At 44.3% G+C, this 25,213-nt stretch overlaps 1 protein-coding gene across 1 annotated transcript in view; it reads left to right on the forward strand.

Moving 5' to 3' along the window:
- The window catches only part of RREB1 (ras responsive element binding protein 1), an 87,426-nt gene that overhangs the window by 40,251 nt on the left and 21,962 nt on the right, over nt 1–25,213 (forward strand). Inside the window, exons 4-8 of the mRNA XM_077269819.1 lie at nt 6,305–6,421; nt 6,678–6,880; nt 9,728–9,817; nt 12,042–12,205; nt 25,000–25,150. Coding sequence (XP_077125934.1) covers nt 6,305–6,421; nt 6,678–6,880; nt 9,728–9,817; nt 12,042–12,205; nt 25,000–25,150 — 725 coding nt within the window. The remainder of the gene's footprint in view (nt 1–6,304; nt 6,422–6,677; nt 6,881–9,727; nt 9,818–12,041; nt 12,206–24,999; nt 25,151–25,213) is intronic.

Raw genomic sequence — 25,213 nt, forward strand, 5'->3', positions numbered from 1 at the left:
CCCTTTCCCTACGTGTGCACACAGCCTTAGTCTTTAGGCTATGAGCACACGCTGTGGATTTAGTGCGGATCCGCAGCGGATTTTTCCACTCAGAAACGCTGCGGATCCGCACTGTGATTTACAGTACAATGTAAATCAATGTGAAAAAAAAAAAGCTGTGCAGATGGTGCTGAAAAATCCGCGTGGAAACGCTGCAGATTTAACCCCTCTCTGACCTCGGACGGGATAGTACGTCCGAGGTCAGATCCCCCGCTTTGATGCAGGGCTCCGGCGGTGAGCCCGCATCAAAGCCGGGACATGTCAGCTGTTTTGTACAGCTGACATGTGCCCGCAATAGCGGCGGGTGAAATCGCGATTCACCCACCGCTATTAACTAGTTAAATGCTGCTGTCAAATGTAGACAGCGGCATTTAACCGGCGCTTGCGGCCGGAAATGAGCGCATTGCCGACCCCCATCACATGATCGCGGGTCAGCGATGCTTCTGCAGAGTAACCATAGAGGTCCTTGAGATCTCTATGGTTACTGATCGCCGGTAGCTGTGAGCGCCACCCTGTGGTCGACGCTCATAGCACACCTGCATTTCTGCTATGTAGCAGAGCCGATCGCGTTGTGCCAGCTTCTAGCCTCCCATGGAGGCTATTGAAGCATGGCAAAAGTTAAAAAAAAAAAAAAAAAAAAAAGTAAAAAAAATGTGAAAAAAATAAAAATATAAAAGTTTAAATCACCCCCCTTTCGCCCCATTCAAAATAAATCAACAAAAAAAAATCAAACCTACACATATTTGGTATCGACGCGTTCAGAATCGCCCGATCTATCAATAAAAAAAAAAAAAGCATTAACCTGATCGCTAAACAGCGTAGCAAGAAAAAAATTCGGGAACGCCAGAATTACGGTTTTTTGGTTGCCACTACATTGCATTAAAATGCAATAACAGGCGATCAAAAGAACATATCTGCACCAAAATGGTATCATTAAAAATGCCAGCTCGGCACGCACACAATAAGCCCTCAACCGACCCCAGATCATGAAAAATGGAGACGCTACGGGTATCGGAACATGGCGCTTTTTTTTTTTTTTTTAGCAAAGTTTGGAATTTTTTTTCACCACTTAGCTAAAAAATAACCTAGCCATGTTAGGTGTCTATGAATTCGTACTGACCTGGAGAATCATAATGGCAGGTCAGTTTTAGCATTTAGTGAACCTAGCAAAAAAGCCAAACAAAAAACAAGTGTGGGACTGCACTTTTTTTGCAATTTCACCGCACTTGGAATTTTTTCCTGTTTTCTAGTACACGACATGGTAAAACCGATGGTGTCATTCAAAAGTACAACTCGTTCCGCAAAAAATAAGCCCTCAGATGGCCATATTGATGGAAAAATAAAAAAGTTATGGCTCTGGGAAGGAGGGGAGCAAAAAACGAACACGGAAAAACGAAAAATCCCAAGGTCATGAAGGGGTTAAAAGAAGTGCATGTCACTTCTTTTGTGCGGATCTGCAGCATTTCTGCACCCTTCCATTATAGAAATCCGTAGTGGTAAAAACCGCACAAAATCCGCATCAATTCCGCACAAAGTCCGCATAAAATTCGCGGCAAATCTGCACCTGTGGATTCTGCCAGGAGATGCGGATTTTGTGCAGAAAATTCTGCACCCCATTCCGCAACGTGTGCACATAGCCTAACTCTTGCCATAGTAAGCAGTGTTGCTATACTATTAGCAAAAATTGGGCTAGCTTACTTGGGCTTCTTTCTAGCCAATGATAAGGTACCCATTGTGCCGATCGTCATCTTTGCTGACCTTACACGTATGCTTGTCATAGTCAAGTGTTTATTTGTTTTCAATGGAGAGGATGCAAAAAAGTTGTTTCCTACACCTCCGGCGGCAGCTATTTCTTTCGACCCCTGATATTATCTGTTAGGAGAGAAAGTCCAAATAATTCCATACCAGGATTGCCAACTGTCCAGAAATTCCAGGACAGTCTGTAAAAATACGGCACTTTTTAGCCCCGTCTTTAAAAAAAAAATATATATATATAAGGAGTCCGTGATATATATATTTTTTTTTCTTAAGCTGAATAAATACAGTATATACAGATTATTTTGATTGTAATTAATTTTTTTACACTTTACAACGAATGCAGCCAATGTCTTCATATCTGAATTATGGGCTGTAGACATGGATCACTTATCATAATGATTTATTATGGTTTTCTAATGTCCATAAAAATGTTTTGTCTGTAATTTTTTGGTAAACTGTTCAGAAAAATCAAGTTGGCAACCCTTCCCCCAACAGATGATTGGCATGGAAATTGGTGAGTTTGGCTGACATTAAAGGGAATCTGTCACCCCCAAAATCGCGGGTGAGGTAAGCCCACCGGCATCAGGGGCTTATCTACAGCATTCTGTATTGCTGTAGATAAGTCCCCCAATGTAACCTAAAAGATGAGAAAAAGACGTTAGATTATACTCACCCAGGGGCGGTCTCGCTGCTGGTCCGGGTCCGGCGCCTCCCATCTTCATCAGATGACGTCCTCTTCTGGTCTTCACGCCGCGGCTCCGGCGCAGGCGTACTTTATCTGCCCTGTTGAGGGCAGAGCAAAGTACTGCAGTGCGCAGGTGCCAGGAAAGGTCAGAGAGGCCCGGCGCCTGCACACTGCAGTACTTTGCTCTGCCCTCAACAGGGCAAACAAAGTACGCTTTTCGGGAGCCGTAGCGTGAAGACCAGAAGAGCACGTCATTTGATGAAGATGGGAGGCGCCGGACCCGGACCAGCAGCGGGACAGCCCCGGGTGAGTATAATCTAACCTCTTTTTCTCATCTTTCAGGATACATCGGGGGCTTATCTACAGCATTCCAGAAAAGCCCCTGATGCCGATAGGCTTACCTCACCTGTGATTTTGGGGGTGACAGGTTCCCTTTAAAGGTAAGCTATCCTCAAGAAATGACCCATTGTTTAAATTAGAGTTTTGTGTTACATGTATTAAAAAACGTTGTTTGTTTTTTTTTAAATACCACAATCTTTATTTAAAATCCAAATTAGTAATCTTGCAATTTTCACACAGGCTTTTTTAGACTTGCACTTCCTGTACTTTCAGGAAGAGTTTTCAGCAGACTCCTTATCAGAAATGTCAGGATTGCCTTGACATCTCTACACAGCTGATGACACAGGATACATCTTTTACAATAAGTGATTTCACACCGGATTCTGGCTTTTCTCCCTTCAAAATGGCTTTTGCACATGTCTATGGATGCTTTAGTAAAAAAAAAAAGTAGGGTCACAGTCTGTTCATTGAGGCCTAGGAAAAGCCCATGTGGCCGGTAGGAAAATGGCAAGATTTCTGTTTTATTTTTAATACAGATTGTGATATGAGAAAAAAAAAACTTTTTAACATAAAAACCGCATTTAAACAACAGGTGATTTTCTGATGATGGCTTTCTTTTAATTTGTTGTGTATGGGTGACTCTGTCCTTCTGCCATAGTGTGTTATAGTATAAGGCCACGTTCACATGGTCAGTATTTGGTCAGTATTTTACATCAGTATCTGTAAGCCAAAACCAGGAGTGGGTGATAAATCCAGAAGCGGTGACGTGTTTCTATTATACTTTTCCTCTGATTGTTCCTCTCCTGATTTGGGTTTACAAATACTGAGGTAAAATACTGAACAGATACTGAATGTGGCCTAAAGATGAGAACCGCATGTTCCAGGTTTTGTTTTTTTTTTCTGCCCATTTCACAATAGCTGTAACCAGTGAGTAAAATCTATCAATAATAGATGTAGTTAGTATTGGCTAGTATGACGCAGGCTGCACATGTCAGCGCATCCTTTTGACCATCATGTCCAGATCTTGACGCTCCACTTTCCATGAACTCTGCAGCACGTGGATAGTTAACCGTGGGGTAACAGATCTGAACTAGACTATGGATTTAAGTAGAAAGGCACCTTTGTCAGCTGTTAAAGAAATGACTCCGAGTAGGGAAACAAAAGGGCCGGTGTCATCACTGCTGGCTTAATTGGCACCCTTGTGCATGGAAAACCAGGATGTTTAATCCTTGTACTGCTTCACTGACTTGCTTGACTTGCATGTCACAATTTGCCCAGAACGTTAACACATTGTTGGCTGGAGCATCAGGCAGCATTGGCAGTAAAGGGTTTACTCTGGCTTACATTCACATTCCTAGCGCTGCACTTCCTGATTCCCCCCCCTTCCTGTCCTTCTCCAGCTTGGGACCTTTTTCCCATCTGTTCTTGTGGGATGGCTCAGAAGTTGCACACATCAGTATGGGGGGGTGTTTGTTACTCCATAGGGTCTATATAATTTAGCGTTCATGCTATGGTTTCATCGACATGACTCAGAGTCATGGCTGCAGTTAGTCAGGCGCTGCTTCCCTTCGCACTCCTCCCAACATTTCTGACCCTCCCTGCATCCTCTGCTCTCCTGATCTTGTGTTTCTGAAGCGGCAGTAACAGATGGATGATCATGTCGGAGTGTGGCTGTACCCATCACCCTTGATATATATACTTTGTATATATATATCTGGGCTTTCAAGAACTAATTAGACATTTGCCAACACACCACACTGTCAGAAGTAATGATATAGACGACTTTTCCATTACTGGACCTTTAGACTAGAGTTTCGGCTAGCCACATTGTGACACCAGACCCAACTCCTACCAGACTACTTCTGCATTGTAAAAGTTATTTAAGCTGTAGTGCCGAGGATCAATAAAAAGCTAAATCTAGCCCAACGAGTGGGTAGTGTGAAGACCGGCTGCGGACCATTATGTGGATGCAGCCTACAGTCACATTCTGTTCTCGTTAAGGAAATGCATCAAGCAAATGTCTTCCTGTCTTTGCTGAATGGGAAGAAACCTGTATTGGAGCAGCAGTGTCTGTAACTGACTGTAATTGTAGCTGTACGGGTCGGCCGGATACATTGTTATTTTACATAAGTAAATGTATCTGTACGCGGTTCTGTAAATTCATCCCTGCTTTATGTGCGATTTCATTTCTTTAGGCGGTTTTGTGCCCTGTTATTTTTTTTTCCCTCGGCTTCATGTGACCGAATGTTTATGTAAGGCTAGGTTTACATTAGCGTTTGAGTCCGCAGCGTATCATCCACATATGCAAACGCATGCTTACGCAGCATTTTTTATCCGCATCAGCTTACTCATGACTGCAAAAAAACGCTGCATTTGTATGCTTTTTTTGCCTGCGTTTGCGCTTTTTATGCGCATGCGTTCGGTATTTCCAGGAGTGCGTGTCTCAATGGGGTTGTCTCAATCAGTTCCTGGACATGCGCGGTCCAAAGTACGCAAGCGCATCAAACGCATGCGTACGCAAGGACATGCGTTCCCATAGACAGTAATGCGGGTTTTTTACGCACTCATCCACATGCGCATGCCTGCACATATTTGAGAAATTTTTGACGCTTCCAAAAATGCAACATGTTGCGTTCGCCGGAAACAGCTGCACACCGCAAAACGACGCATGCGTACACATCCGCAGGCGAACTCATGCAAACACATGTCTCTGCGTACACCATGTTAAAGGTATGTACACAGGATGAAAACACTGCGTACACAGATGCAAATATGAAAGCAGCCTTAGCCATTCAAATGTGTGCCGATCCTGCGCCGTCTCCTTTACTGAGGGTAGCGTGATGTGAAGGAGGCGCAGAACAGATTGCTATATTTCTGAAGGGGTTGTCTCATGTTTAATAGGATAAAAACTAGCAACTTTCTAATTGCCTGGTTATCATAAATTCTAAATTCTCTCATTTCTTAAGAATGTTGCAATTTTTCTTTCTTTTTTTTTAATTTTATTGTTTACTGGTCGTTGTCTTATCCTCAGTGGTCCGACTCTTAGGTAAGGAGAGCAGTGCTTCTAAATTGTCAAACAGAGCTTATTAGCTCTGCTCTGACACTGTCCGGTTCACTATTGACTCCCGATTCCAGCTGATTCTGTGCTTCTTATGTTGCAAAGGCAAAAATCTGCGCCATTCAGAACTGCCTCTTGGGCAGGAGCGCATCGCAAGCAGGGAGGCTGGGTAGCAGAATGGACAACCACGTTATCGATATCTAACTGCATTTCCTCTGAGAGTGCATGATAAGATGGCTGTAGGTGACTGATTAGGACCGCCTACCGGACTCCTAAGGGTTTTTAAATGGATTACGGAATCATTTCCCACAAAACTATATATTAAACTGCTCAGCGTCTCCTGCTTTGTAACATCCTGCTGACAGACCAGACTACATCTACTCCGACCAATTCCCTTTAATTCTGACATGCTCTTTAATTTGCAGTTCTAGAGAGAGTTGCTGCGGAATCGGCATTCAGCATCTCTGCCACCATTATGACGGATAAAAGTATTAGGCCAGACATTCAAACCACTACTGAGCACATGGCCAAGGAAAATGGAGGTAAGACAAGTTTTCATGGGGCCTTATTGTCATTTGTACTGCATCTTCACAGAAGTTTTACGTAAAGCTTAGCCAATGGAAAATCAATGAATTTTATGAAATTTGTTACATTTGTATTTATTGGTAGAATAGATGAAGCATTCATGTCTCAGTAAAATAGTTAATTGGCCTTGAAGGCATGGGACCCCAGTAAATGCTCATTATTTTTGGTGCCTTGTAGCCACTGTTAATATCTACGTGCTGGTCTGTTTTATAGCAAAGGAAACAACCAACGCAAATGATCAGATGAAACCAGGCAACCTTTTCAATGGTTCAGAGGCAAATGACTTGTCTTCTGTCAATGCAATGATGTCAGCCGTGATGAGCACAACAAATATTGCTGAAAACGGTGTGAACCTGCAGAACACTAAATCACCAGGAAAATGTCCACCTCCAAACCGGATCGGAAGGAGAAACCAGGTAAGGATCAGAACAGATTTTCATGTCCCTTCTACAAGGACCATGACCAGGTTCTTCATACAGAGCCTTTAACCTGGAGGAAAAACTTGTCATCAGGGATCGTCTTTCCCAGACAGACTAGTGTCATAATGACTGATGATGACAACAGTTACTCCACAGATGAGCACTTGGACATCTAGAGCTGCTCTCTTGAGGTAGAACCTCTAACCAGCTTCCCATATCTCCACTTCCAGAAGACCTTTTTGGGTGTTCTAGCTGTATGTGGTAATTTGTGGTATCATGTGAGATAAATGAACATTTCCAGGGCTCCATACACCTCCTTGCCTCAGTGCAGTGTGTGGTCTTCTGTTCTAGCTCCTCCTTTGATAATGCTTTGGGAAGACCTCAGGTTAGTGATGGTGATCCCCATCGTGCCTCTCTCACTTTCCCTCTAACAAGAGCCGACTATTATTGTACCTGTCTGCCTGCTTTAACATGGCAGAAACTGTTGCAATCCGTTCAGCATCTTCCATCACATTTCACTGTGCCGGTATTAGGAAAGTTTGGACCTCCGTTAATGATAAACTCTTGAGCAAACAGACATTTGCTGTGGCCGCCTGGATTATGTGTCATTCTTCACTTCAAGGTGAACCAGCAATTACTCTCAAGTTTGTTGATCTGATGTAAAGGGAAAAAACTCCATAAAATATATAAAGTAACAGAAATAAATTCAGAAAATTGATATAAAACTGTTTTTTTTCCTTTGAGTCCAGCACATAAAACAATAGTGTAGAGACAGATTTTTTTTTCAATTTTATAGTTTATTTCACTTTCATAGTGGTCTTTGGCAGTTCAGAAAGTGTGCTCCATCCTGTGTCCACTTTGTGGGCACAATCAAAAATGTCATCACACATTCACACTGTGCTATGGTGACGGAGAACCCCCAACTTCCATATTGACAATGTATAAGCGCTGAATGGAACCTGTAATCAGACAATATTGTTAAAAAAAAATAGCAATTGTATTTTTGTTTTCTTCATGTCACAATATGTATATAAAAAAAAATGTAATTTTGCCGTTTTCACACTGTCCAGTGGGGCTATTGTAGACTCTTCTAGACTTTTATTTTTATTAAAGAATTTTCAGTTTCCTATCACAGGCAGGATTACAATGATAAGTAACAGCTCTATACAGCTGAGTGACACAGTAGTTATTCCTCCCCCTCCATTCACAATGACCTTTGCACATGCTCATTAGATGCTTCAAAACCAAAGACAAGCTGTGAGTCAGTCCGTTGCTGCTAATGTTCATGTAAATTTTCTGAAAGAACAAGAAATATGGCCCCAATTCCTCATTTTACATGACTTTTTATTTTTGTCTTCATTGCCACTCATTTTGTGCCAGATTCTTTAAAATTGCACTTGCGTGTTGATGAATTCAAAATGAAAGATGCTCTCATCATTTGTTTAGAGCAAAACGTTGCATGATCCTCTCAAATGCTGCACTTTGGTCTTAGACTGTGCAGAAATAAAATTAGACAGATATTGTATGGTACTGGAGTAAAATGGCATAAAATTTAGCAACATTTTGAAATGGTACAAGTTATGTAATTATGCTAAAACATCTGGAAAAAGGGAAACCACGTCCGCTTGTTAGGGTATGTGCACACGTCAGGATTTCTTGCAGAAATTTTCCTGACAAAATCCGGACATTTCTGCCAGAAATCCGCATGCGTTTTTTTGCGCGGATTTGACGCGTTTTTTTTTTGCGGATTTTTTGCGTTTTTTTCCTGACACTCCAAAACACTGGGAAATCTGCAAAAAATCCGCAAAAATAATGAACATGTTGCTTCTTTTTCCGGAATGCGTTTTTTTTTTGCGGAAAAAAACACAACATGTGTACAAAAAATGCGGAATGCATTCTAAATGATAGGATGCATAATGTATGCATTTTTTATGCGTTATTATAGCGTTTTTATCGGGAAAATCCGCAAAAAATCCTGAAGAAATCCTGACGTGTGCACATACCCTTAAAAATAGACAAAATCAAGTAAAGTTAAAAAAGGCGCAAATTAAACAACAAAAATAAGGAGTAAGTAAAGAAATCCATATTAAAAACACTTTTACTCCAGAAGAAAGGTTCCTAGACATTGATTACCGTAATTTGATCCCATGAATCTAGAATAGCCCCAGTGGCCAGTGTGAAAATTGCAACTGTTAGAATTTTTTAATACATTACCAGCATTTTTTAAATACATTTAACCATATAGGTCTGATTTTAAAAAAGCAGTTTAATGTCTGATGACACATTTCCTTTATAGAGACTTTCTTGTTCTGCTTTTATTTGCTGTCGTCAACTAAGGCTACTTTCACACTAGCGTTAACTGCATTCCGTCACAATGCGTCGTTTTGCCGAAAAAACGCATCCTGTAAAAGTGTTTGCAGGATGCGGTTTTTCACCATTGATTAACATGAAGCGACGCATTGTGACGGATTGCCACACGTCGCACCTGTCGTGCGACGGATGCGTCGTGCAGTGGCGGACCGTCGGGAGCAAAAAACGCTACATGTAACGTTTTTTGCTCACGACGGACCGCTTTTTCCGACCGCGCATGCGCAGCCGGAACTCCTCCCCCACCTCCCCGCACTTCCCCGCACCTCACAATGGGGCAGCGGATGCGCTGGAAAAATGCATCCGCTGCCCCCGTTGTGCGGCGGAGACAACGCTAGCGTCGGGAACGTCGGCCCGACGCACAGCGACGGGCCGAGCCCGACGCTAGTGTGAAAGTAGCCTAAGCGAAACAATTTTTTTAACATTTTTTCTGTTCAAGAAATTTATGGATAAAATGTTATCTATTTTATTTAACAGGAATCAAAAGAGGAAAAGTCCTCCTATATATGCCCCTTATGTGAAAAGGTCTGCAATTCCCAGCACCAACTTACCATGCACATCCGTCAGGTAATATACCTTTGGCTTACCATATGAAAGAAAAGCTAATGTTATCTAAAATAAATATATATAAATTCTAGGCTTATTTTGTATTTTTATTAGAATAGCTGGAATTATCATGATGTAGCTTAGTATTTCCAGTTCTTGTTATCGGGGGAAACTTTTATTACCCCTGGTTCTATTTGGTGATGTAAAACCCAGTCCATAATTCCTAGTCTTCCTTCTACTTTCCACTGGATAGGTTGGCCACTTCTAGATTCAGCATCTTTGAGCATTTTGCCATCCCAATGGAAGCTATGCCATTTTTTTGTTGTTGCCCCATAAACTTTGTTTATAAGGACCACCAGGTTTTTTCAGAACCTTGATGGGAAAATATTCGTATTTCCCCCTGGGTATCACTGCAGCCCAACAAACAGGCTGTCCATGCATGTGTTGTGCCTGTCACACAGCCGCGACACATGCAGCTGTGGCGCCGAACAGCTGATTATCAGGAGCACTGCAAGGATCCGGGTTACCGATCCAGCTATTCGGTAAGCGCTATAGCTATTCAGATAAGGAGGGAGCCGACTATGTTCATTCATCTCTACTCGTGGACAGTCATCTCTGCTGTCTCACCCATACACAGTAGTGCTTGTTCGTCCAATTCTCCTATTTTCTTTATGAGAAAGTTGCGGATAGACTTCTCTGCTGTCTCACCCCTCCACAGTAGTGCTTGTAGTGCTCTTATGGTCTCTTCGAGAATATATCTGTGCTGTCTCACCCATCCACAGAAATGCTTGTAGTGCTCCTATGGTCTCTACGAGAAGACCTCTCCGCTGTCTCACCCATCCACAGTAGTGCTTGTAGTGCTCCTATGGTCTCTACGAGAAGACATCTCTGCTCTCTCACCCATCCACAGTAGTGCTTGTAGTGCTCCTATGGTCTCTAGGAGAATATATCTCTGCTGTCTCACCCATCCACAGAAGTGCTTGTAGTGCTCCTATGGTCTCTACGAGAAGACCTCTCCGCTGTCTCACCCATCCACAGTAGTGCTTGTAGTGTTCCTATGGTCTCTACGAGAAGACATCTCTGCTGTCTCACCCTTCCACAGTAGTGCTTGTAGTGCTCCTATGTTCTCTACGAGAATATATCTCTGCTGTCTCACCCATCCACAGTAGTGCTTGTAGTGATCCTATATTCTCTACGAGAATATATCTCTGCTGTCTCACCCATCCACAGTAGTGATTGTAGTGCTCCTATGTTCTCTACGAGAAGACATCTCTGCTGTCTCACCCATCCACAGTAGTGCTTGTAGTGCTCCTATGGTCTCTACGAGAAGACATCTCTGCTGTCTCACCCATCCACAGTAGTGCTTGTAGTGCTCCTATGGTCTCTACGAGAAGATATCTCTGCTATCTCACCCCTCCACAGTAGTGCTTGTAGTGCTCCTATATTCTCTACGAGAATATATGTCTGCTGTCTCACCCATCCACAGAAGTGCTTGTAGTGCTCCTATGTTCTCTACGAGAAGACCTCTCTGCTGTCTCACCCATCCACAGTAGTGCTTGTAGTGCTCCTATGTTCTCTACGAGAAGACATCTCTGCTGTCTCACCCATCCACGGTAGTGCTTGTAGTGCTCCTATGTTCTCTACGAGAAGACATTTCTGCTGTCTCACCCATCCACAGTAGTACTTGTAGTACTCCTTTGGTCTCTACGAGAAGACCTCTCTGCTGTCTCACCCATCCACAGTAGTGCTTGTAGTGCTCATATGTTCTCTACAAGAAGACATCTCTGCTTTCTCACCCATCCACAGTATTAGTGCTTGTAGTGCTCCTATGTTTTCTATGAGAAGACCTCTTTGCTGGCAGCTTATTTCTCAGAGAATAAAGCAAATGACAGTCTGAAATTGGACATGACCAATCGACATCTCCCTCAGCAATCAGTTAGCCAGTGTCCCCAAACACAATAAACTGTCGAACCCTTTGATAGATTACGATGGGGCTGACCTGTATGGGCACTGATGCTGACAAAGTGACGGGCATTTTGAAATATCAGCTTTCATTACACTATATAGGTTATTAGTGAGGAAATGGAGAGTGATCTATGTTAGAATATGGCGGCCTCCTAACTCTCTACAAGAAGGTAAGATTTCAGGACCAGTTTGACTATCAGACAAAATAATTTATCATATGATGTAAAATGATTAAGATTTCATCTAACCTTTTTCATTTTTTTTTTTTTTGCCCCCACAGCACAATATTGACACCGGGGGGACAGACCACAGTTGTAGCATCTGTGGGAAGTCTCTGAGCTCTGCTAGCTCTCTAGACCGCCACATGCTTGTCCACTCTGGAGAGAGGCCTTACAAGTGCTCCATGTGTGGGCAGTCCTTCACTACCAATGGGAACATGCACAGGTGAGTGAGATGTGCAGTGATAGAGCAGCAGCCTTCGGACATATGAGAAGTGTATTTATTTCCGCCTTGAAATAGCTCCTGGGAAATTATTCTGGTGCTGTTCTGGCGTGTAATCCTCTGGTCTGGCCAAGATCACAAGTATCATTGACTGCTTTGTAATTGGCTGTATAGCGGTGCAAATGAGCAAGGATCAGGAAGGTGTGCTAGCATTCCTATTATCTTGGTGCCAAAAAGTACAAAATCGTTTGAACAGAGGCCTAGCTGCACCGCCGCAAATGAGGCAAGAGGCGGACATTTAGGAGAATTCAATCCAGACAAGTTTTTAGAATCCGCAAACTTTACCTGCCATAAAGGAGTTGTCCACTTCTAGACAAGCCCTACTCAATCACTTAGGGGCCCCACAGAACATAGCAATCTATACCCGCCCCTCACAGTGGCGCTGTTCCAGGGATGTCAGCACTGCTATTCGTGATGGGCCATATAACATTGGCTGCAGTGGTCAACGTGACCCAATCAGTGGTCGCTGATTGACTGCAGCCCATCATCTGCCAAAGCAAACATGACCTCTGATAAATTGGTGAAGCCTTCACCAATCAGAGGCTACTTATAGGCTGTATCAGTAACGTGACATAATGTTCCACGGTCCATCAATCAATGTCGTGTAACTCTTAATTCCCCCATACATATTAGATTAAAGTCACATAAACTAGCCAATAGGAGTCAGAAGACCACCTTCACCTTACACAGACTATCGACTCGTGATGTTCAACCCTTCTGTTCTTCAATAGGTAAACTGCTATCACAACTGTATGGTAAAGGCTTTTCCCGCTCTCTTCTATGAAAAACACACAAATGCTTTGCTGAGCCGAATGTTCATTTGTATGAAGGAGTTAAGAGATCGCAAATGTCCAAATAAGTGACCAGCTGTCAATTTGTATGTGTTTGGCCAGCTTAAGAATGTTGTCCCATGAGTAAAGTACATTTTTTATCAATGGATCTTGGAATAGAAATAATTCCACAATTAGATGTGTTAAATAAAATGTTCCTGTGCTGAGATAATCTTATAAATGTGTCCCTGCTGTGTACTGTGTAATGGCTGTGTCTGACCATGCAGGAACATGGTCTGATCATACCACATCTCCCAGGCAGAGGAGGAAGCAAAAGAGAGGATACAGACAGGACAGTGTGGGTGCATAATATTCTTGGCTTGTGATTTTTGCACTACAGTTACATGATCAATATTATATCTGATATATGCCATCTGTAGAAAGACAAGAGCTCATATGTATAGAACTGCAATAAATGTCATTATTCTGTCTTTATTCATGCTTTTGGAGGCTTCATTTTCAATAGAGTGAGACCTTAAAGGGGGTTTCCTTGTTGTTTTAATTGACAGCATTCCTTAGTATTTATATAGTTTTTAAGTAGACAAATGTTCATCAAATTCAACCTATAAACTAACATGTTGCTCCAGAGAAAGGCAAAAAAAAAAATATATATATATATATATTGGCAGATGCTAATATTAGACCATTTGGAGCCCGACTGCCTAACCAGTAGCTGTTTACGGGGGCCACGTAGCACACCGCAGTGCCACATCCCCGGTATTGTTTACCATGCACAATGCTATATGCCTACTAATGGCTATACCTGGCATTGCAGATGGATTTCCAAGCACAGCTGCTAGTAGACGTTTGTAATTGTGTAGCACCGAGCGGTGTAAAGGGCAAATTGCTAATTGTCCAGGATGCATGAGGTTGGGCCACCACTGACTTAGCGTTGATGGCTTATCGTTAGGCCCCTTAACCCCTTCCCGACCTGTGACACAGCGTATGCGTCATGAAAGTCGGTGCCTTCCCGACCTGTGACGCATATGCTGTGTCACAGAATGATCGCGTCCCTGCAGATCGGGTGAAGGGGTTAACTCCGATTTCACCCGATCTGCAGAGACAGGGGGAGTGGTGCTTCAGCCCAGGGGGGGTGGCTTCACCCCCCCGTGGCTACGATCGCTCTGATTGGCTGTTGAAAGTGAAACTGCCAATCAGAGCGATTTGTAATATTTCACTAAAAAAAACGGTGAAATATTACAATCCAGCCATGGCCGATGCTGCAATATCATCGGCCATGGCTGGAAAACCTAATCTGCCCCCACCCCACCCCACCGATCGCCCCCCCAGTGCTCCGGTGCGCGGTCCGCCCCCCTAATAAGTTATGTCCGCTCCTCCGTCCTCCTGTACGCTCCCCCCGTGCTCCGGTGCCCCCTCCCTGTGCTCCGGTCCCCCCCCCCTGTGCTCCGGTCCCCCCCCCCCGTGATCCGATCACCCCCCCTTCATACTTACCGGGCCTCCCGATGTCCGTCCGGCTTCTCCATGGGCGCCGCCATTTTCCAATATGGCGGGCGCCTGCGCACTGCGCCCGCAGAGTCTGCCGGCTGGCAGATTCATTTCACAAGTATTTTGATCACTGCGATATAGCCTATCGCAGTGATCAAAATGAAAAAAAAGTAAATGACCCCCATTTATCACCCCCATAGGGACAATAATAAAAATAAATAAAATATATTTTTTTTTTTTCTGCTAGGGTTAGGGTTAGAACTAGGGTTAGAATTAGGGTTAGAATTAGGGGTAGGGTTAGGGCATGTGCACACAGTGCGGATTTGGCTGCGAATCCGCAGCGGATTGCCGCGGATCCGCAGCGGATCGGCCGCGGATCCGCAGCGGATCCGCAGCGGATCCGCCGCGGATCTGCAGCGGATCGGCCGCGGATCCGCAGCGGATTGGCCGCTGAGAATTCGTAGCAGTTTTCCATCAGGTTTACAGTACCATGTACACCTATGGAAAACCAAATCTGCTGTGCCCATGGTGCGGAAAATACCGTGCGGAAACGCTGTGTATTTTCCGCAGCATGTCAATTTTGTGCGGATTCCGCAGCGTTTTACACCTGTTCCTCAATAGGAATCCGCAGATGAAATCCGCACAAAAAAACACTGGAAATCCGCTGTAAATCCGTAGGTAAAACGCAGTGCCTTTTACCTGCGGATTTTTCAAAAATGGTGCGGAAAAATCTCACACGAATCCGCAAAGTGGGCACATAGCCTTAGGGTTAGGGTTGGAATTAGAGTTAGGGTACCGTCTCACAGTGGCACTTTGATCGCTACGACGGTACGATCTGTGACGTTCCAGGGATATCCATACGATATCGCTGTGTCTGACACGCAGCAGCGATCAGGGACCCTGCTGAGAATCGTACGTCGTAGCAGATCGTTTGGAACTTTCTTTCGTCGCTGGATCTCCCGCTGTCATCGCTGGATCGTTGTGTGTGACACCGATCCAGCGATGCGTTCACTTGTAACCAGGGTAAACATCGGGTTACTAAGCGCAGGGCCGCGCTTAGTAACTCGATGTTTACCGTGGTTACCAGCGTAAAAGTAAAAAAAAACGTACATACTCACATTTCGGTGTCCTTCAGGTCCCTTGCCGTCTGCTTCCCGCTCTGACTGTCTGCCGGCCGGAAAGTGAGAGCACAGCACAGCAGTGACGTCACCGCTGCGCTCTGCTCTCACTGTACGGCGGCACTCAGTCAGAGTGGGAAGCAGACGGCAAGGGACCTGAAGGACACCAAAATGTGAGTATGTACGTTTTTTTTTTTACTTTTACGCTGGTAACCACGGTAAACATCGGGTTACTAAGCGCGGCCCTGCGCTTAGTAACCCGATGTTTACCCTGGTTACCCGGGACCTTGGCATCGTTGGTCGCTGGAGAGCGGTCTGTGTGACAGCTCCCCAGCGACCACACAATGACTTTCCAACGATCACGGCCAGGTCGTATCGCTGGTCGTGATCGTTGGTAAGTCGTTATGTGAGACGGTACCCTTAGGGTTGGAATTAGGGCTAGGGTTGGAAATAGGGTTAAGATTAGGCTTGTGGTTAGGGTTAAGGATAGGGTTAGGGTTGTGTTGGGGTTACAGTTGTGGGTAGGGTTGGGATTAGGGTTAGGATTAGGGTTGGATTTAGGGTTACGGGTGTGTTGGGGTTAGGGTTGTGGTTAGCGGTGTGTTGGGGTTAGGGTTGTGATTAGGGTTATGGCTACAGTTGGGATTAGGGTTAGGGGTGTGTTGGGGTTAGTGTTGAAGTTAGAATTGAGGGGTTTCCACTGTTTAGGCACATCAGGGGTCTCCAAACGCAACATGGCGCCACCAATGATTCCAGCCAATCTTGCGTTCAAAAAGTCAAATGGTGCGCCCTCCCTTCCAAGCCCCGACGTGCGCCCAAACAGTGGTTTACCCCCACATATGGGATACCAGCGTATTCAGGACAAACTGGGCAACAACTATTGGGGTCCAATTTCTCCTGTTACCCTTGCAAAAATAAAAAAATACTTGCTAAAACATAATTTTGAGGAAAGAACAATTATTTTTTATTTTCACGGCTCTACGTTATAAACTTATGTGAAACACTTGGGGGTTGAAAGTGCTCACCACACATCTAGATAAGATCCTTTTGGGGTCTAGTTTCCAAAATGGGGTCACTTGTGGGGTGTTTCTACTGTTTAGGCACATCAGGGGCTCTGCAAATGCAACGTGACGCCCGCAGACCATTCCATCAAAGTCTGCATTTCAAATGTCACTACTTCCCTTCCGAGCCCTGACGTGCGCCCAAACAGTGGTTTACCCCCACATATGGGGTACCAGCGTACTCACAACAAACTGGGCAACAAATATTGGGGTCCAATTTCTCCTGTTACCCTTGTGAAAATAAACAATTGCTTGCTAAAACATCTTTTTTGAGGAAAGAAAAATGATTTTTTATTTTCACGGCTCTGCGTTGTAAACTTCTGTGAAGCACTTGGGGGTTGAACGTGCTCACCACACATCTAGATAAGTTCCTTGGGGGGTCTAGTTTCCAAAATGGGGTCACTTGTGGGGGGTTTCTACTGTTTAGGCACATCAGGGGCTCTGCAAACATAACATGATTCCCGCAGACCATTCCATCAAAGTCTGCATTCCAAACCGTCACTACTTCCCTTCCGAGCCCCGCCATGTGCCCAAACAGTGGTTTACCCCCACATATGGGGTATCAGCGTACTCAGGAGAAACTGGACAACAACTTTTGGGGTCAAATTTTTCCTGTTACCCTTGGGAAAATTAAAAAATTCTGGGCTAAAAAAATATTTTTGAGGAAAGAAAACACATTTTTTATTTTCACGTCTCTGCGTTATAAACTTCTGTGAAGCACTTGGGGGTTCAAAGTGCTCACCACACATCTAGATAAATTCCCTTGGGGGTCTAGTTTCCAAAGTGGGGTCAATTGTGGGGAGTTCCTACTGTTTAGGCACATCAGGGGCTCTGCAAACGCAACGTGACGCCCGCAGAGCATTCCATTAAAGTCTGCATTTCAAAACGTCACTACTTCCCTTCCGCTCCCCGATGTGTGCCAAAACAGTGGTTTACCCCCACATATGGGGTATCAGCGTACTCAGGAGAAACTGCACAACAACTTTTGGGGTCCAATTTCTCCTGTTACCCTTGGGAAAATAAAAAATTGTGGGTTAAAAAATCACTTTTGAGGAAAGAAAAATAATTTTATATTTTCATGGCTCTGCGTTATAAACTTCTGTGAAGCACTTGAGGGTTCAAAGTGCTCACCACACATCTAGATTAGTTCCTTGGGAGGTCTAGTTTCCAAAATGGGGTCACTTGTGTGGGAGCTCCAATGTTTAGGCACACAGGGGCTCTCCAAACGCGACATGGTGTCCGCTAATGATTGGAGCTAATTTTCCATTCAAAAAGCCAAATGGCGTGCCTTCCCTTCCGAGCCCTGCCGTGCGCCCAAACAGTGGTTTACCCCCACATATGGGGTATCATCGTACTCAGGACAAACTGGACAACAACATTTGGGGTCCAATTTCTCTTATTATCCTTGGGAAAATAAAAAACTCCGGGCTAAAAATCATTTTTGAGGAAAGAAAAATATTTTTTTATTTTCATGGCTCTGCGTTATAAACTTCTGTGAAGCACCTGGGGGTTTTAAGTGCTCACTATACATCTAGATTAGTTCCTTGGGGGGTCTAGTTTCCAAAATGGGGTCACTTGTAGGGGAGCTCTAATGTTTAGGCACACAGGGGCTCTCCGAACGCAACATGGTGTCCACTAACGATTGGAGCTAATTTTCCATTGAAAAAGTCAAATGGCGCGCCTTCCCTTCCAAGCCTTGCCGTGCACCCAAACAGTGGTTTACCCCCACATATGAGGTATCGGCGTACTCAAGAGAAATTGCCCAACAAATTTTAGGATCCATTTTATCCTGTTGCCCATGTGAAAATGAAAAAATTGAGGCTAAAAAAATTTTTTTGTGAAAAAAAAGTACTTTTTCATTTTTTACGGATCAATTTGTGAAGCACCTGAGAGTTTAAAGTGCTCACTATGCATCTAGATAAGTTCCTTGGGGGGGTCTAGTTTCCAAAATGGGGTCACATGTGGGGGAGCTTCAATGTTTAGGCACACAGGGTCTCTCCAAACGCGACATGGTGTCCGCTATCGATGGAGATAATTTTTCATTCAAAAAGTCAAATGGCGCGCCTTCCCTTCCGAGCCTTGCCGTGCACCCAAACAGTGGTTTACCCCCACATGTGAGGTATCAGTGTACTCAGGAGAAATTGCCCAATACATTTTAGGATCCATTTTATCCTGCTGCCCATGTGGAAATGAACAAATTGAGGCTAAAAGAAATTTTTTGTGAAAAAAAAAGTACTTTTTCATTTTTACGGATCAATTTGTGAAGCACCTGGGGGATTAAAGTGCTCACTATGCATCTAGATAAGTTCCTTGGGGCGTCTAGTTTCCAAAATGGGGTCACTTGTGGGGGAGCTCCAATGTTTAGGCACACGGGGGCTCTCCAAACGCGACATGGTGTCCGCTAAAGATTGGAGCCAATTTTTCATTGAAAAAGTCAAATGGCGCTCCTTCGCTTCCGAGCCCTGCCGTGCCCACAAACAGTGGTTTACCCCCACATATGAGGTATCAACGTACTCAGGACAAATTGGACAACAACTTTTGTGGTCCAGTTTCTCCTTTTACCCTTGGGAAAATAAAAAAATTGTTGCTAAAAGATCATTTTTGTGACTAAAAAGTTAAATGTTCACTTTTTCCTTCCATGTTGCTTCTGCTGTTGTGAAACACCTGAAGGGTTAATAAACTTCTTGAATGTGGTTTTGAGCACCTTGAGGGGTGCAGTTTTTAGAATGGTGTCACTTTTGGGTATTTTCAGCCATATAGAACCCTCAAACTGACTTCAAATGTGAGGTGGTCCCTAAAAAAAATGGTTTTGTAAATTTTGTTGTAAAAATGAGAAATCACTGGTCAAATTTTAACCCTTATAACTTCCTAGCAAAAAAAAAATTTCTTTCCAAAATTGTGCTGATGTAAAGTAGACATGTGGGAAATGTTATTTATTAACTATTTTGTGTCACATAACTCTCTGGTTTAACAGAATAAAAATTCAAAATGTGAAAATTGCGAAATTTTCAAAATTTTTGCCAAATTTCCGTTTTTTTCACAAATAAACTCAGAAATTATCGACCTAAATTTACCACTAACATGAAGCCCAATATGTCACGAAAAAACAATCTCAGAACCGCAAGGATCCGTTGAAGCGTTCCTGAGTTATTACCTCATAAAGGGACACTGGTCAGAATTGCAAAAAATGGCAAGGTCATTAAGGCCAAAATAGGCTGGGTCATGAAGGGGTTAAAAGAGCTGGGTGTAATATTGATGGCCTAACCTGTCCTTTAGGACAAGTTCAGACCGCTGTGCGTCACTGTCTAAGCACGGGCTGCGATGCACGGACAGATAACCGGCTGTGGCTAGTACTTGGACCATGATACGTGGCCATCTAGATGATGTAGCACAACAGAAACTACTTGGTACCTGGACATAGAGAGAACTGGGGCATGACCACAGCTTTGGTAGAGTACAGTGTACCCAAGGGGAAATCTCAGAAGGAATGTGTTTTGGGCCTCCATTACCGGGCTAGCCGTGTGTGCTCCAGCTTTAGATCAGTAGAGGTTGTAGTAGAGGACAAGCTTCACCCTGATGTAGTGATTGGTAGCCAGCAGCCGACGTGTTAACAGAATAGAAAGTGAACCTGAGGCTTAGATGGGATCAGAAGTAATGTTCTCATCATCCAGGTTGTCATGCATCTCTTCACAATGGCAAGGTATTGCCTGGAACTTCACCTCAGCTCACACAACAAACAGGAAAAAAAAGTGAGTGAAAACTTGCCTGACCTGTTCTACTGAGCAGGCCGGGACTAGCAAACAGAGCCGTATCCTATTTCACTCCCCCTCACTGTCTCTCCAACAGAAATGTTCTTTGCTCTATGGATGTGAGCATCATCCTATGTGATTAGAAAAACATGGCCGCTTACTTCCAAAAATGGTGCCACACGTGAGCTGTATTGCTGCTCAGCTCCTTTCACTTTAATAAAGCTAAGATGCGATACCTGACACGACCTACTGCCAGGGGTGGCGCTGTTTGTGGAAGAAATCTGAGCACTAAGTAGCAGATTGTACCAGATCTGCCAATGTCGGTGGCACTACGGTGGAGATGATGAGCAGGAGACCACGGGTTGTCTGGCCACGTTGGTGTGGGTGCCTGCACTCTCATGCCCTGCTGTTCGGCTGCCTCTCCTTGTACCCCGCACTGTTTCTGCTTGCAGAGTGAAATCTCTCAGATGCCTGACACTACGGGCCTGTCAGAGGTGGATCACTCACCAGAGTTTTGTAATACTGTGTTAGCCCAGGGGAGGATCATGACAGAACTCGCAATTCTGCGCCCATTTTCAGATTCCTAGAATCACAGACACTGTTCCCGCCACCGTTCGTTCTGCTCACACACAATTTAATGAAATGTATGGAGATTGCCCCACTAGAGTTAGCAATCAGACACATTGGTGCTAGGCATGGCGGACAGCTCACTCTTTACCCCCTCACCTTCTCCTTACATCAGCAGCTGTTTGGAGAACGCAGCTCTTGGTACAAGCAGCTGTCCATGACTCTGGCACTGAGCGAGCGGGCACTCAGTGTTGTAATCATCCCCATTCCTTTGTGATAAATCCTCCACACAGGCCAGAAAACACTCGTAGCCCCCATCACATCCTTTCTGCATGATCCGCTCTAGCGAATGCTACTTTTGTGTCCTTTATTAGCCAGATAAGTCATATTTCCTGTAATGAAATAATATTCATCCAGGGGCCCACATACCATTGGTGCAACCTCACAGGGGCCCATCGGCTGGACCGCTTCCACCTGTAAAGCAGTACCGTTGAGTGGTTGTCTAACTTTTTTCTTTTTCTTTCTTGAATTCATTGATTTTCGGGCTAAAAATCATTTTTGCAATTGTTTTTTAATAAGATTTTGTCAGTTTTTTGCCTCTGTGTTGCACTGTCTTGCTAGATGCAGAATGAGTTAAGTGAGAATCTTATCAGTGAGCTCATTCTGACCGTGTGATGGGGAGTCTGTAACTTGTATCTGTCATTTTCTGAGAAACTACATCCAAGTTAAATGTTCAGGGGAAACTAAAGAGCCTATCAAGGCCAAATGGGGCAATATTTTTATTTTATTTTTTAACAATACAACAAATACAACCACATGACCCGCCCCCCCTCCCAAAAAAAAAACCTCTTTCTCATCCCTGGATATAATGTAATACAACCATACATAAGACAGACCATCATTACAATCAACACATACAGAAAGATATGAAGCAAAAGGGTAACAAAATTGTAGGGGCAACATTTTGAATGAAACCCAATAGCAAAAATAATTTTTTGGGCCCCAAATACATACATTTAAGTTTAATAAGGAAAAAAGTCCCCAAAGATGAATAACTGAAGAACTTTTTGGGACAACTTTTAAAGACCCGTGGTAGTGGGGGACCCTGTTAAACATTTTAGACTGGTACGATTGTTTAACTTTTTTGTGGGTGCTGGATTTCTCCATTATACAGTCTGTTCTGGCGTCATCCCGACCTGATACTCTGCCGCCTGATTTGCCCCTTTTTGTACGTGCTTGTTTCACAGACGTGGAATCGTCTCCCATGGCCCCAGTATCACTTCACCGCTGCTGGCTTCTCTTCAGTGTATTGTGAAGTGTGACTACGAGACGGGCCAGTGACTTGCCCAATAAGCATGGCTGCACTTTTCCCCTGAGCATTGTGGCCTAGTTGCCTTCATCCTCATGACGGAGTCGCATGTAGGCCGCCTGGGATTTGGCGAGCGCAGAGCTGAGCACCAGAGACTGCCAAATAAGGAGACTGACTTGGGAGATAACTGCCTTGCAATGTCTGCTTTCTGTTCACCAGGCACACTGCCTGCAGACTTCCTTTTCTTCCTCTGGAAACTTGTTGGGGATGAAATTAGTCTGTGATTTAACTGTTTTGTCTCATCATTAATAGAATTGCTTTCCATAATGCAATACATGATACAAGACGTACTCATGCAATCACCTGCACTGTTCAATATTGATTTATAGGGTTATCATATAAGGTAAAGAGGTTGTCTACCTTTGGCCCCTTGTCCTTGTGTGGCCAGTCCTGAGCCTGTATTCTGGTCCTTGTGTGGCCAGTCCTGAGCCCGTAGTGTCTGGTCCTTGTGTGGCCAGTCCTGAGCCCGTAGTCTCTGTTCCTTGTGTGGCCAGTCCTGAGCCTGTAGTCTCTGGTCCTTGTGTGGCCAGTCCTGATTCTGTAGTCTCTGGTCCTTGTGTGGCCAGTCCTGAGCCCGTAGTCTCTGTTCCTTGTGTGGCCAGTCCTGAGACTGTAGTCTCTGGTCCTTGTGTGGCCAGTCCTGAGCCTGTAGTCTCTGGTCCTTGTGTGGCCAGTCCTGAGCCTGTAGTCTCTGGTCCTTGTGTGGCCAGTCCTGAGCCTGTAGTCTCTGGTCCTTGTGTGGCCATTCCTGAATCTGTAGTCTCTGGTCCTTGTGTGGCCAGTCCTGAGCCTGTAGTCTCTGGTCCTTGTGTGGCCAGTCCTGAGCCCGTAGTGTCTGGTCCTTGTGTGGCCAGTCCTGAGCCTGTAGTCTCTGGTCCTTGTGTGGCCATTCCTGAATCTGTAGTGTCTGGTCATTGTGTGGCCAGTCCTGAGCCTGTAGTCTCTGGTCCTTGTGTGGCCAGTCCTGAGCCCGTAGTGTCTGGTCCTTGTGTGGCCAGTCCTGAGCCTGTAGTCTCTGGTCCTTGTGTGGCCATTCCTGAATCTGTAGTGTCTGGTCATTGTGTGGCCAGTCCTGAGCCTGTAGTCTCTGGTCCTTGTGTGGCCAGTCCTGAGCCCGTAGTGTCTGGTCCTTGTGTGGCCAGTCCTGAGCCCATAGTCTCTGATCTTTGTGTGGCCAGTCCCTGAACCTCATCCACAGGTCAGTACCTGAATCCGTATCCAGGACCTGTGTGTCTGCCTATCCGAGTATCCCGTATATACAGACTGTCCTATCAGTCTCCAAATCAGCCCTGTGTGAGACTGTTTCTGTAACCATTCTACCCGTGGATCCAGAACCTAGTAGTCTGAATGGAGTCAGTCCTGTCCATGTCTGCATAGCCTGAATCCACCATCACCATGTAGCCGCTCAGCTACCCCCTCCTAGGCAAGCCCGGCCCCATGGCACAGTGGGTCCACCAACCACGTGCGTAACAGAATGCATGCATTTGGGGCTAAAAATATTTATTTGCAGTTCGGTTTTGTTAAAAAATAAATTAAAAAAATTAAAAAATGTAGCACCATTTGGCTTTTACAGGTTCTTTTTTTTCTTTGCACATTCTACATTAATGGGATATGTGGACTTATACATAAGATGAGAAGAGCTCCGAAAAAGACAAAAGACCTACAATGTCTCCCAAGAGTCAGAGAGTAAGAACAAGCTTACTGATGGTCTCTCAGTAAATTCATTCTGCAGCCAGCAATACACAGTGCAACACAGAGGCTACAGAAGACTAACTGCAACATTGTTACCGATATCCAATAGCAAAAGTGATTTTTAGCCTCATGGACATGTATTTAAGTAAAAAAAAGAAAAATCCCCGAAAAGTAGATAACCTCTGTTAAGGCTTATTGAATACAATACTTGACATCTGGAAATTGTTTCTTTAAAGGTTTGTGTATTAATAGAAAAATATGACTGCTTTATAACTAAAACAGCGCCACCACTGTTTGCAGCTAGCTTGAGTGTGGAATTACACCCTTGCGCCACTCACCTCTATGCCACACACAACCTGTGGCCTATTGTACAATTATTGAAAGAGGCCCGCCATTTTTCAATATTCTGGGCTAATCTCTCAACCAATCTTAATAGCTATAGCTACAGTATATTTACACCGTCAATGTTGAGTTGGTGACGGGCCTGACTGCTGTGACCCCCATTAGACCGCTGGGTGAGCCTGTTGCTGTCTCATACTCTGCAGAAAGAAACTGAATAAACACACTTCACCAGTGAGACCCCCACAAACTTGACATTGATCTGATATCTTTGCTTGTCACAAAGCCACTACATTTACTACAAATCGATATTAAAGGTCCTGTGATGCAATAAATGGGGTGCCAAGTAGAAAGGCTTGTCTTTAAGTTCCTCATTTGTCTTGATATTTTCTATTCTGCTTTTATTGTTCCGCACATTGCTCTTCATCTAGCTGCATCTGATCGGTGGGGGTCCAGTCATCAGACCCCCACTGATCTGATGGGTAGTGGACGACCTCTTTAATCGGTTCCAACTAATGAAGAATGTGGACAGATTTACTGTAGTTTATTTTCCAACTATATTTTAGACACATGAAGATCCATGAGAAAGACCCAAATAGTGCTCTTTCTACAAGCCCCCCTTCCCCTCAAAAACGTAGGAGGTTGACATCTAAGAGGAAATCGAACCCTGAAGAGGAAATCGAGAAAGAAGAGACCTCTCCAGCAAAGAAAGCAATGGTAAGTTTTTGTGTACAGCTGTCTGTGCTCCTGCTGGTGGTTTGCCTGCATCCTGCTGTATGT

Source organism: Ranitomeya variabilis, chromosome 6, assembly GCF_051348905.1.
Source record: "Ranitomeya variabilis isolate aRanVar5 chromosome 6, aRanVar5.hap1, whole genome shotgun sequence".
In the NCBI taxonomy this organism is placed as follows: Eukaryota; Metazoa; Chordata; class Amphibia; order Anura; family Dendrobatidae; genus Ranitomeya; species Ranitomeya variabilis.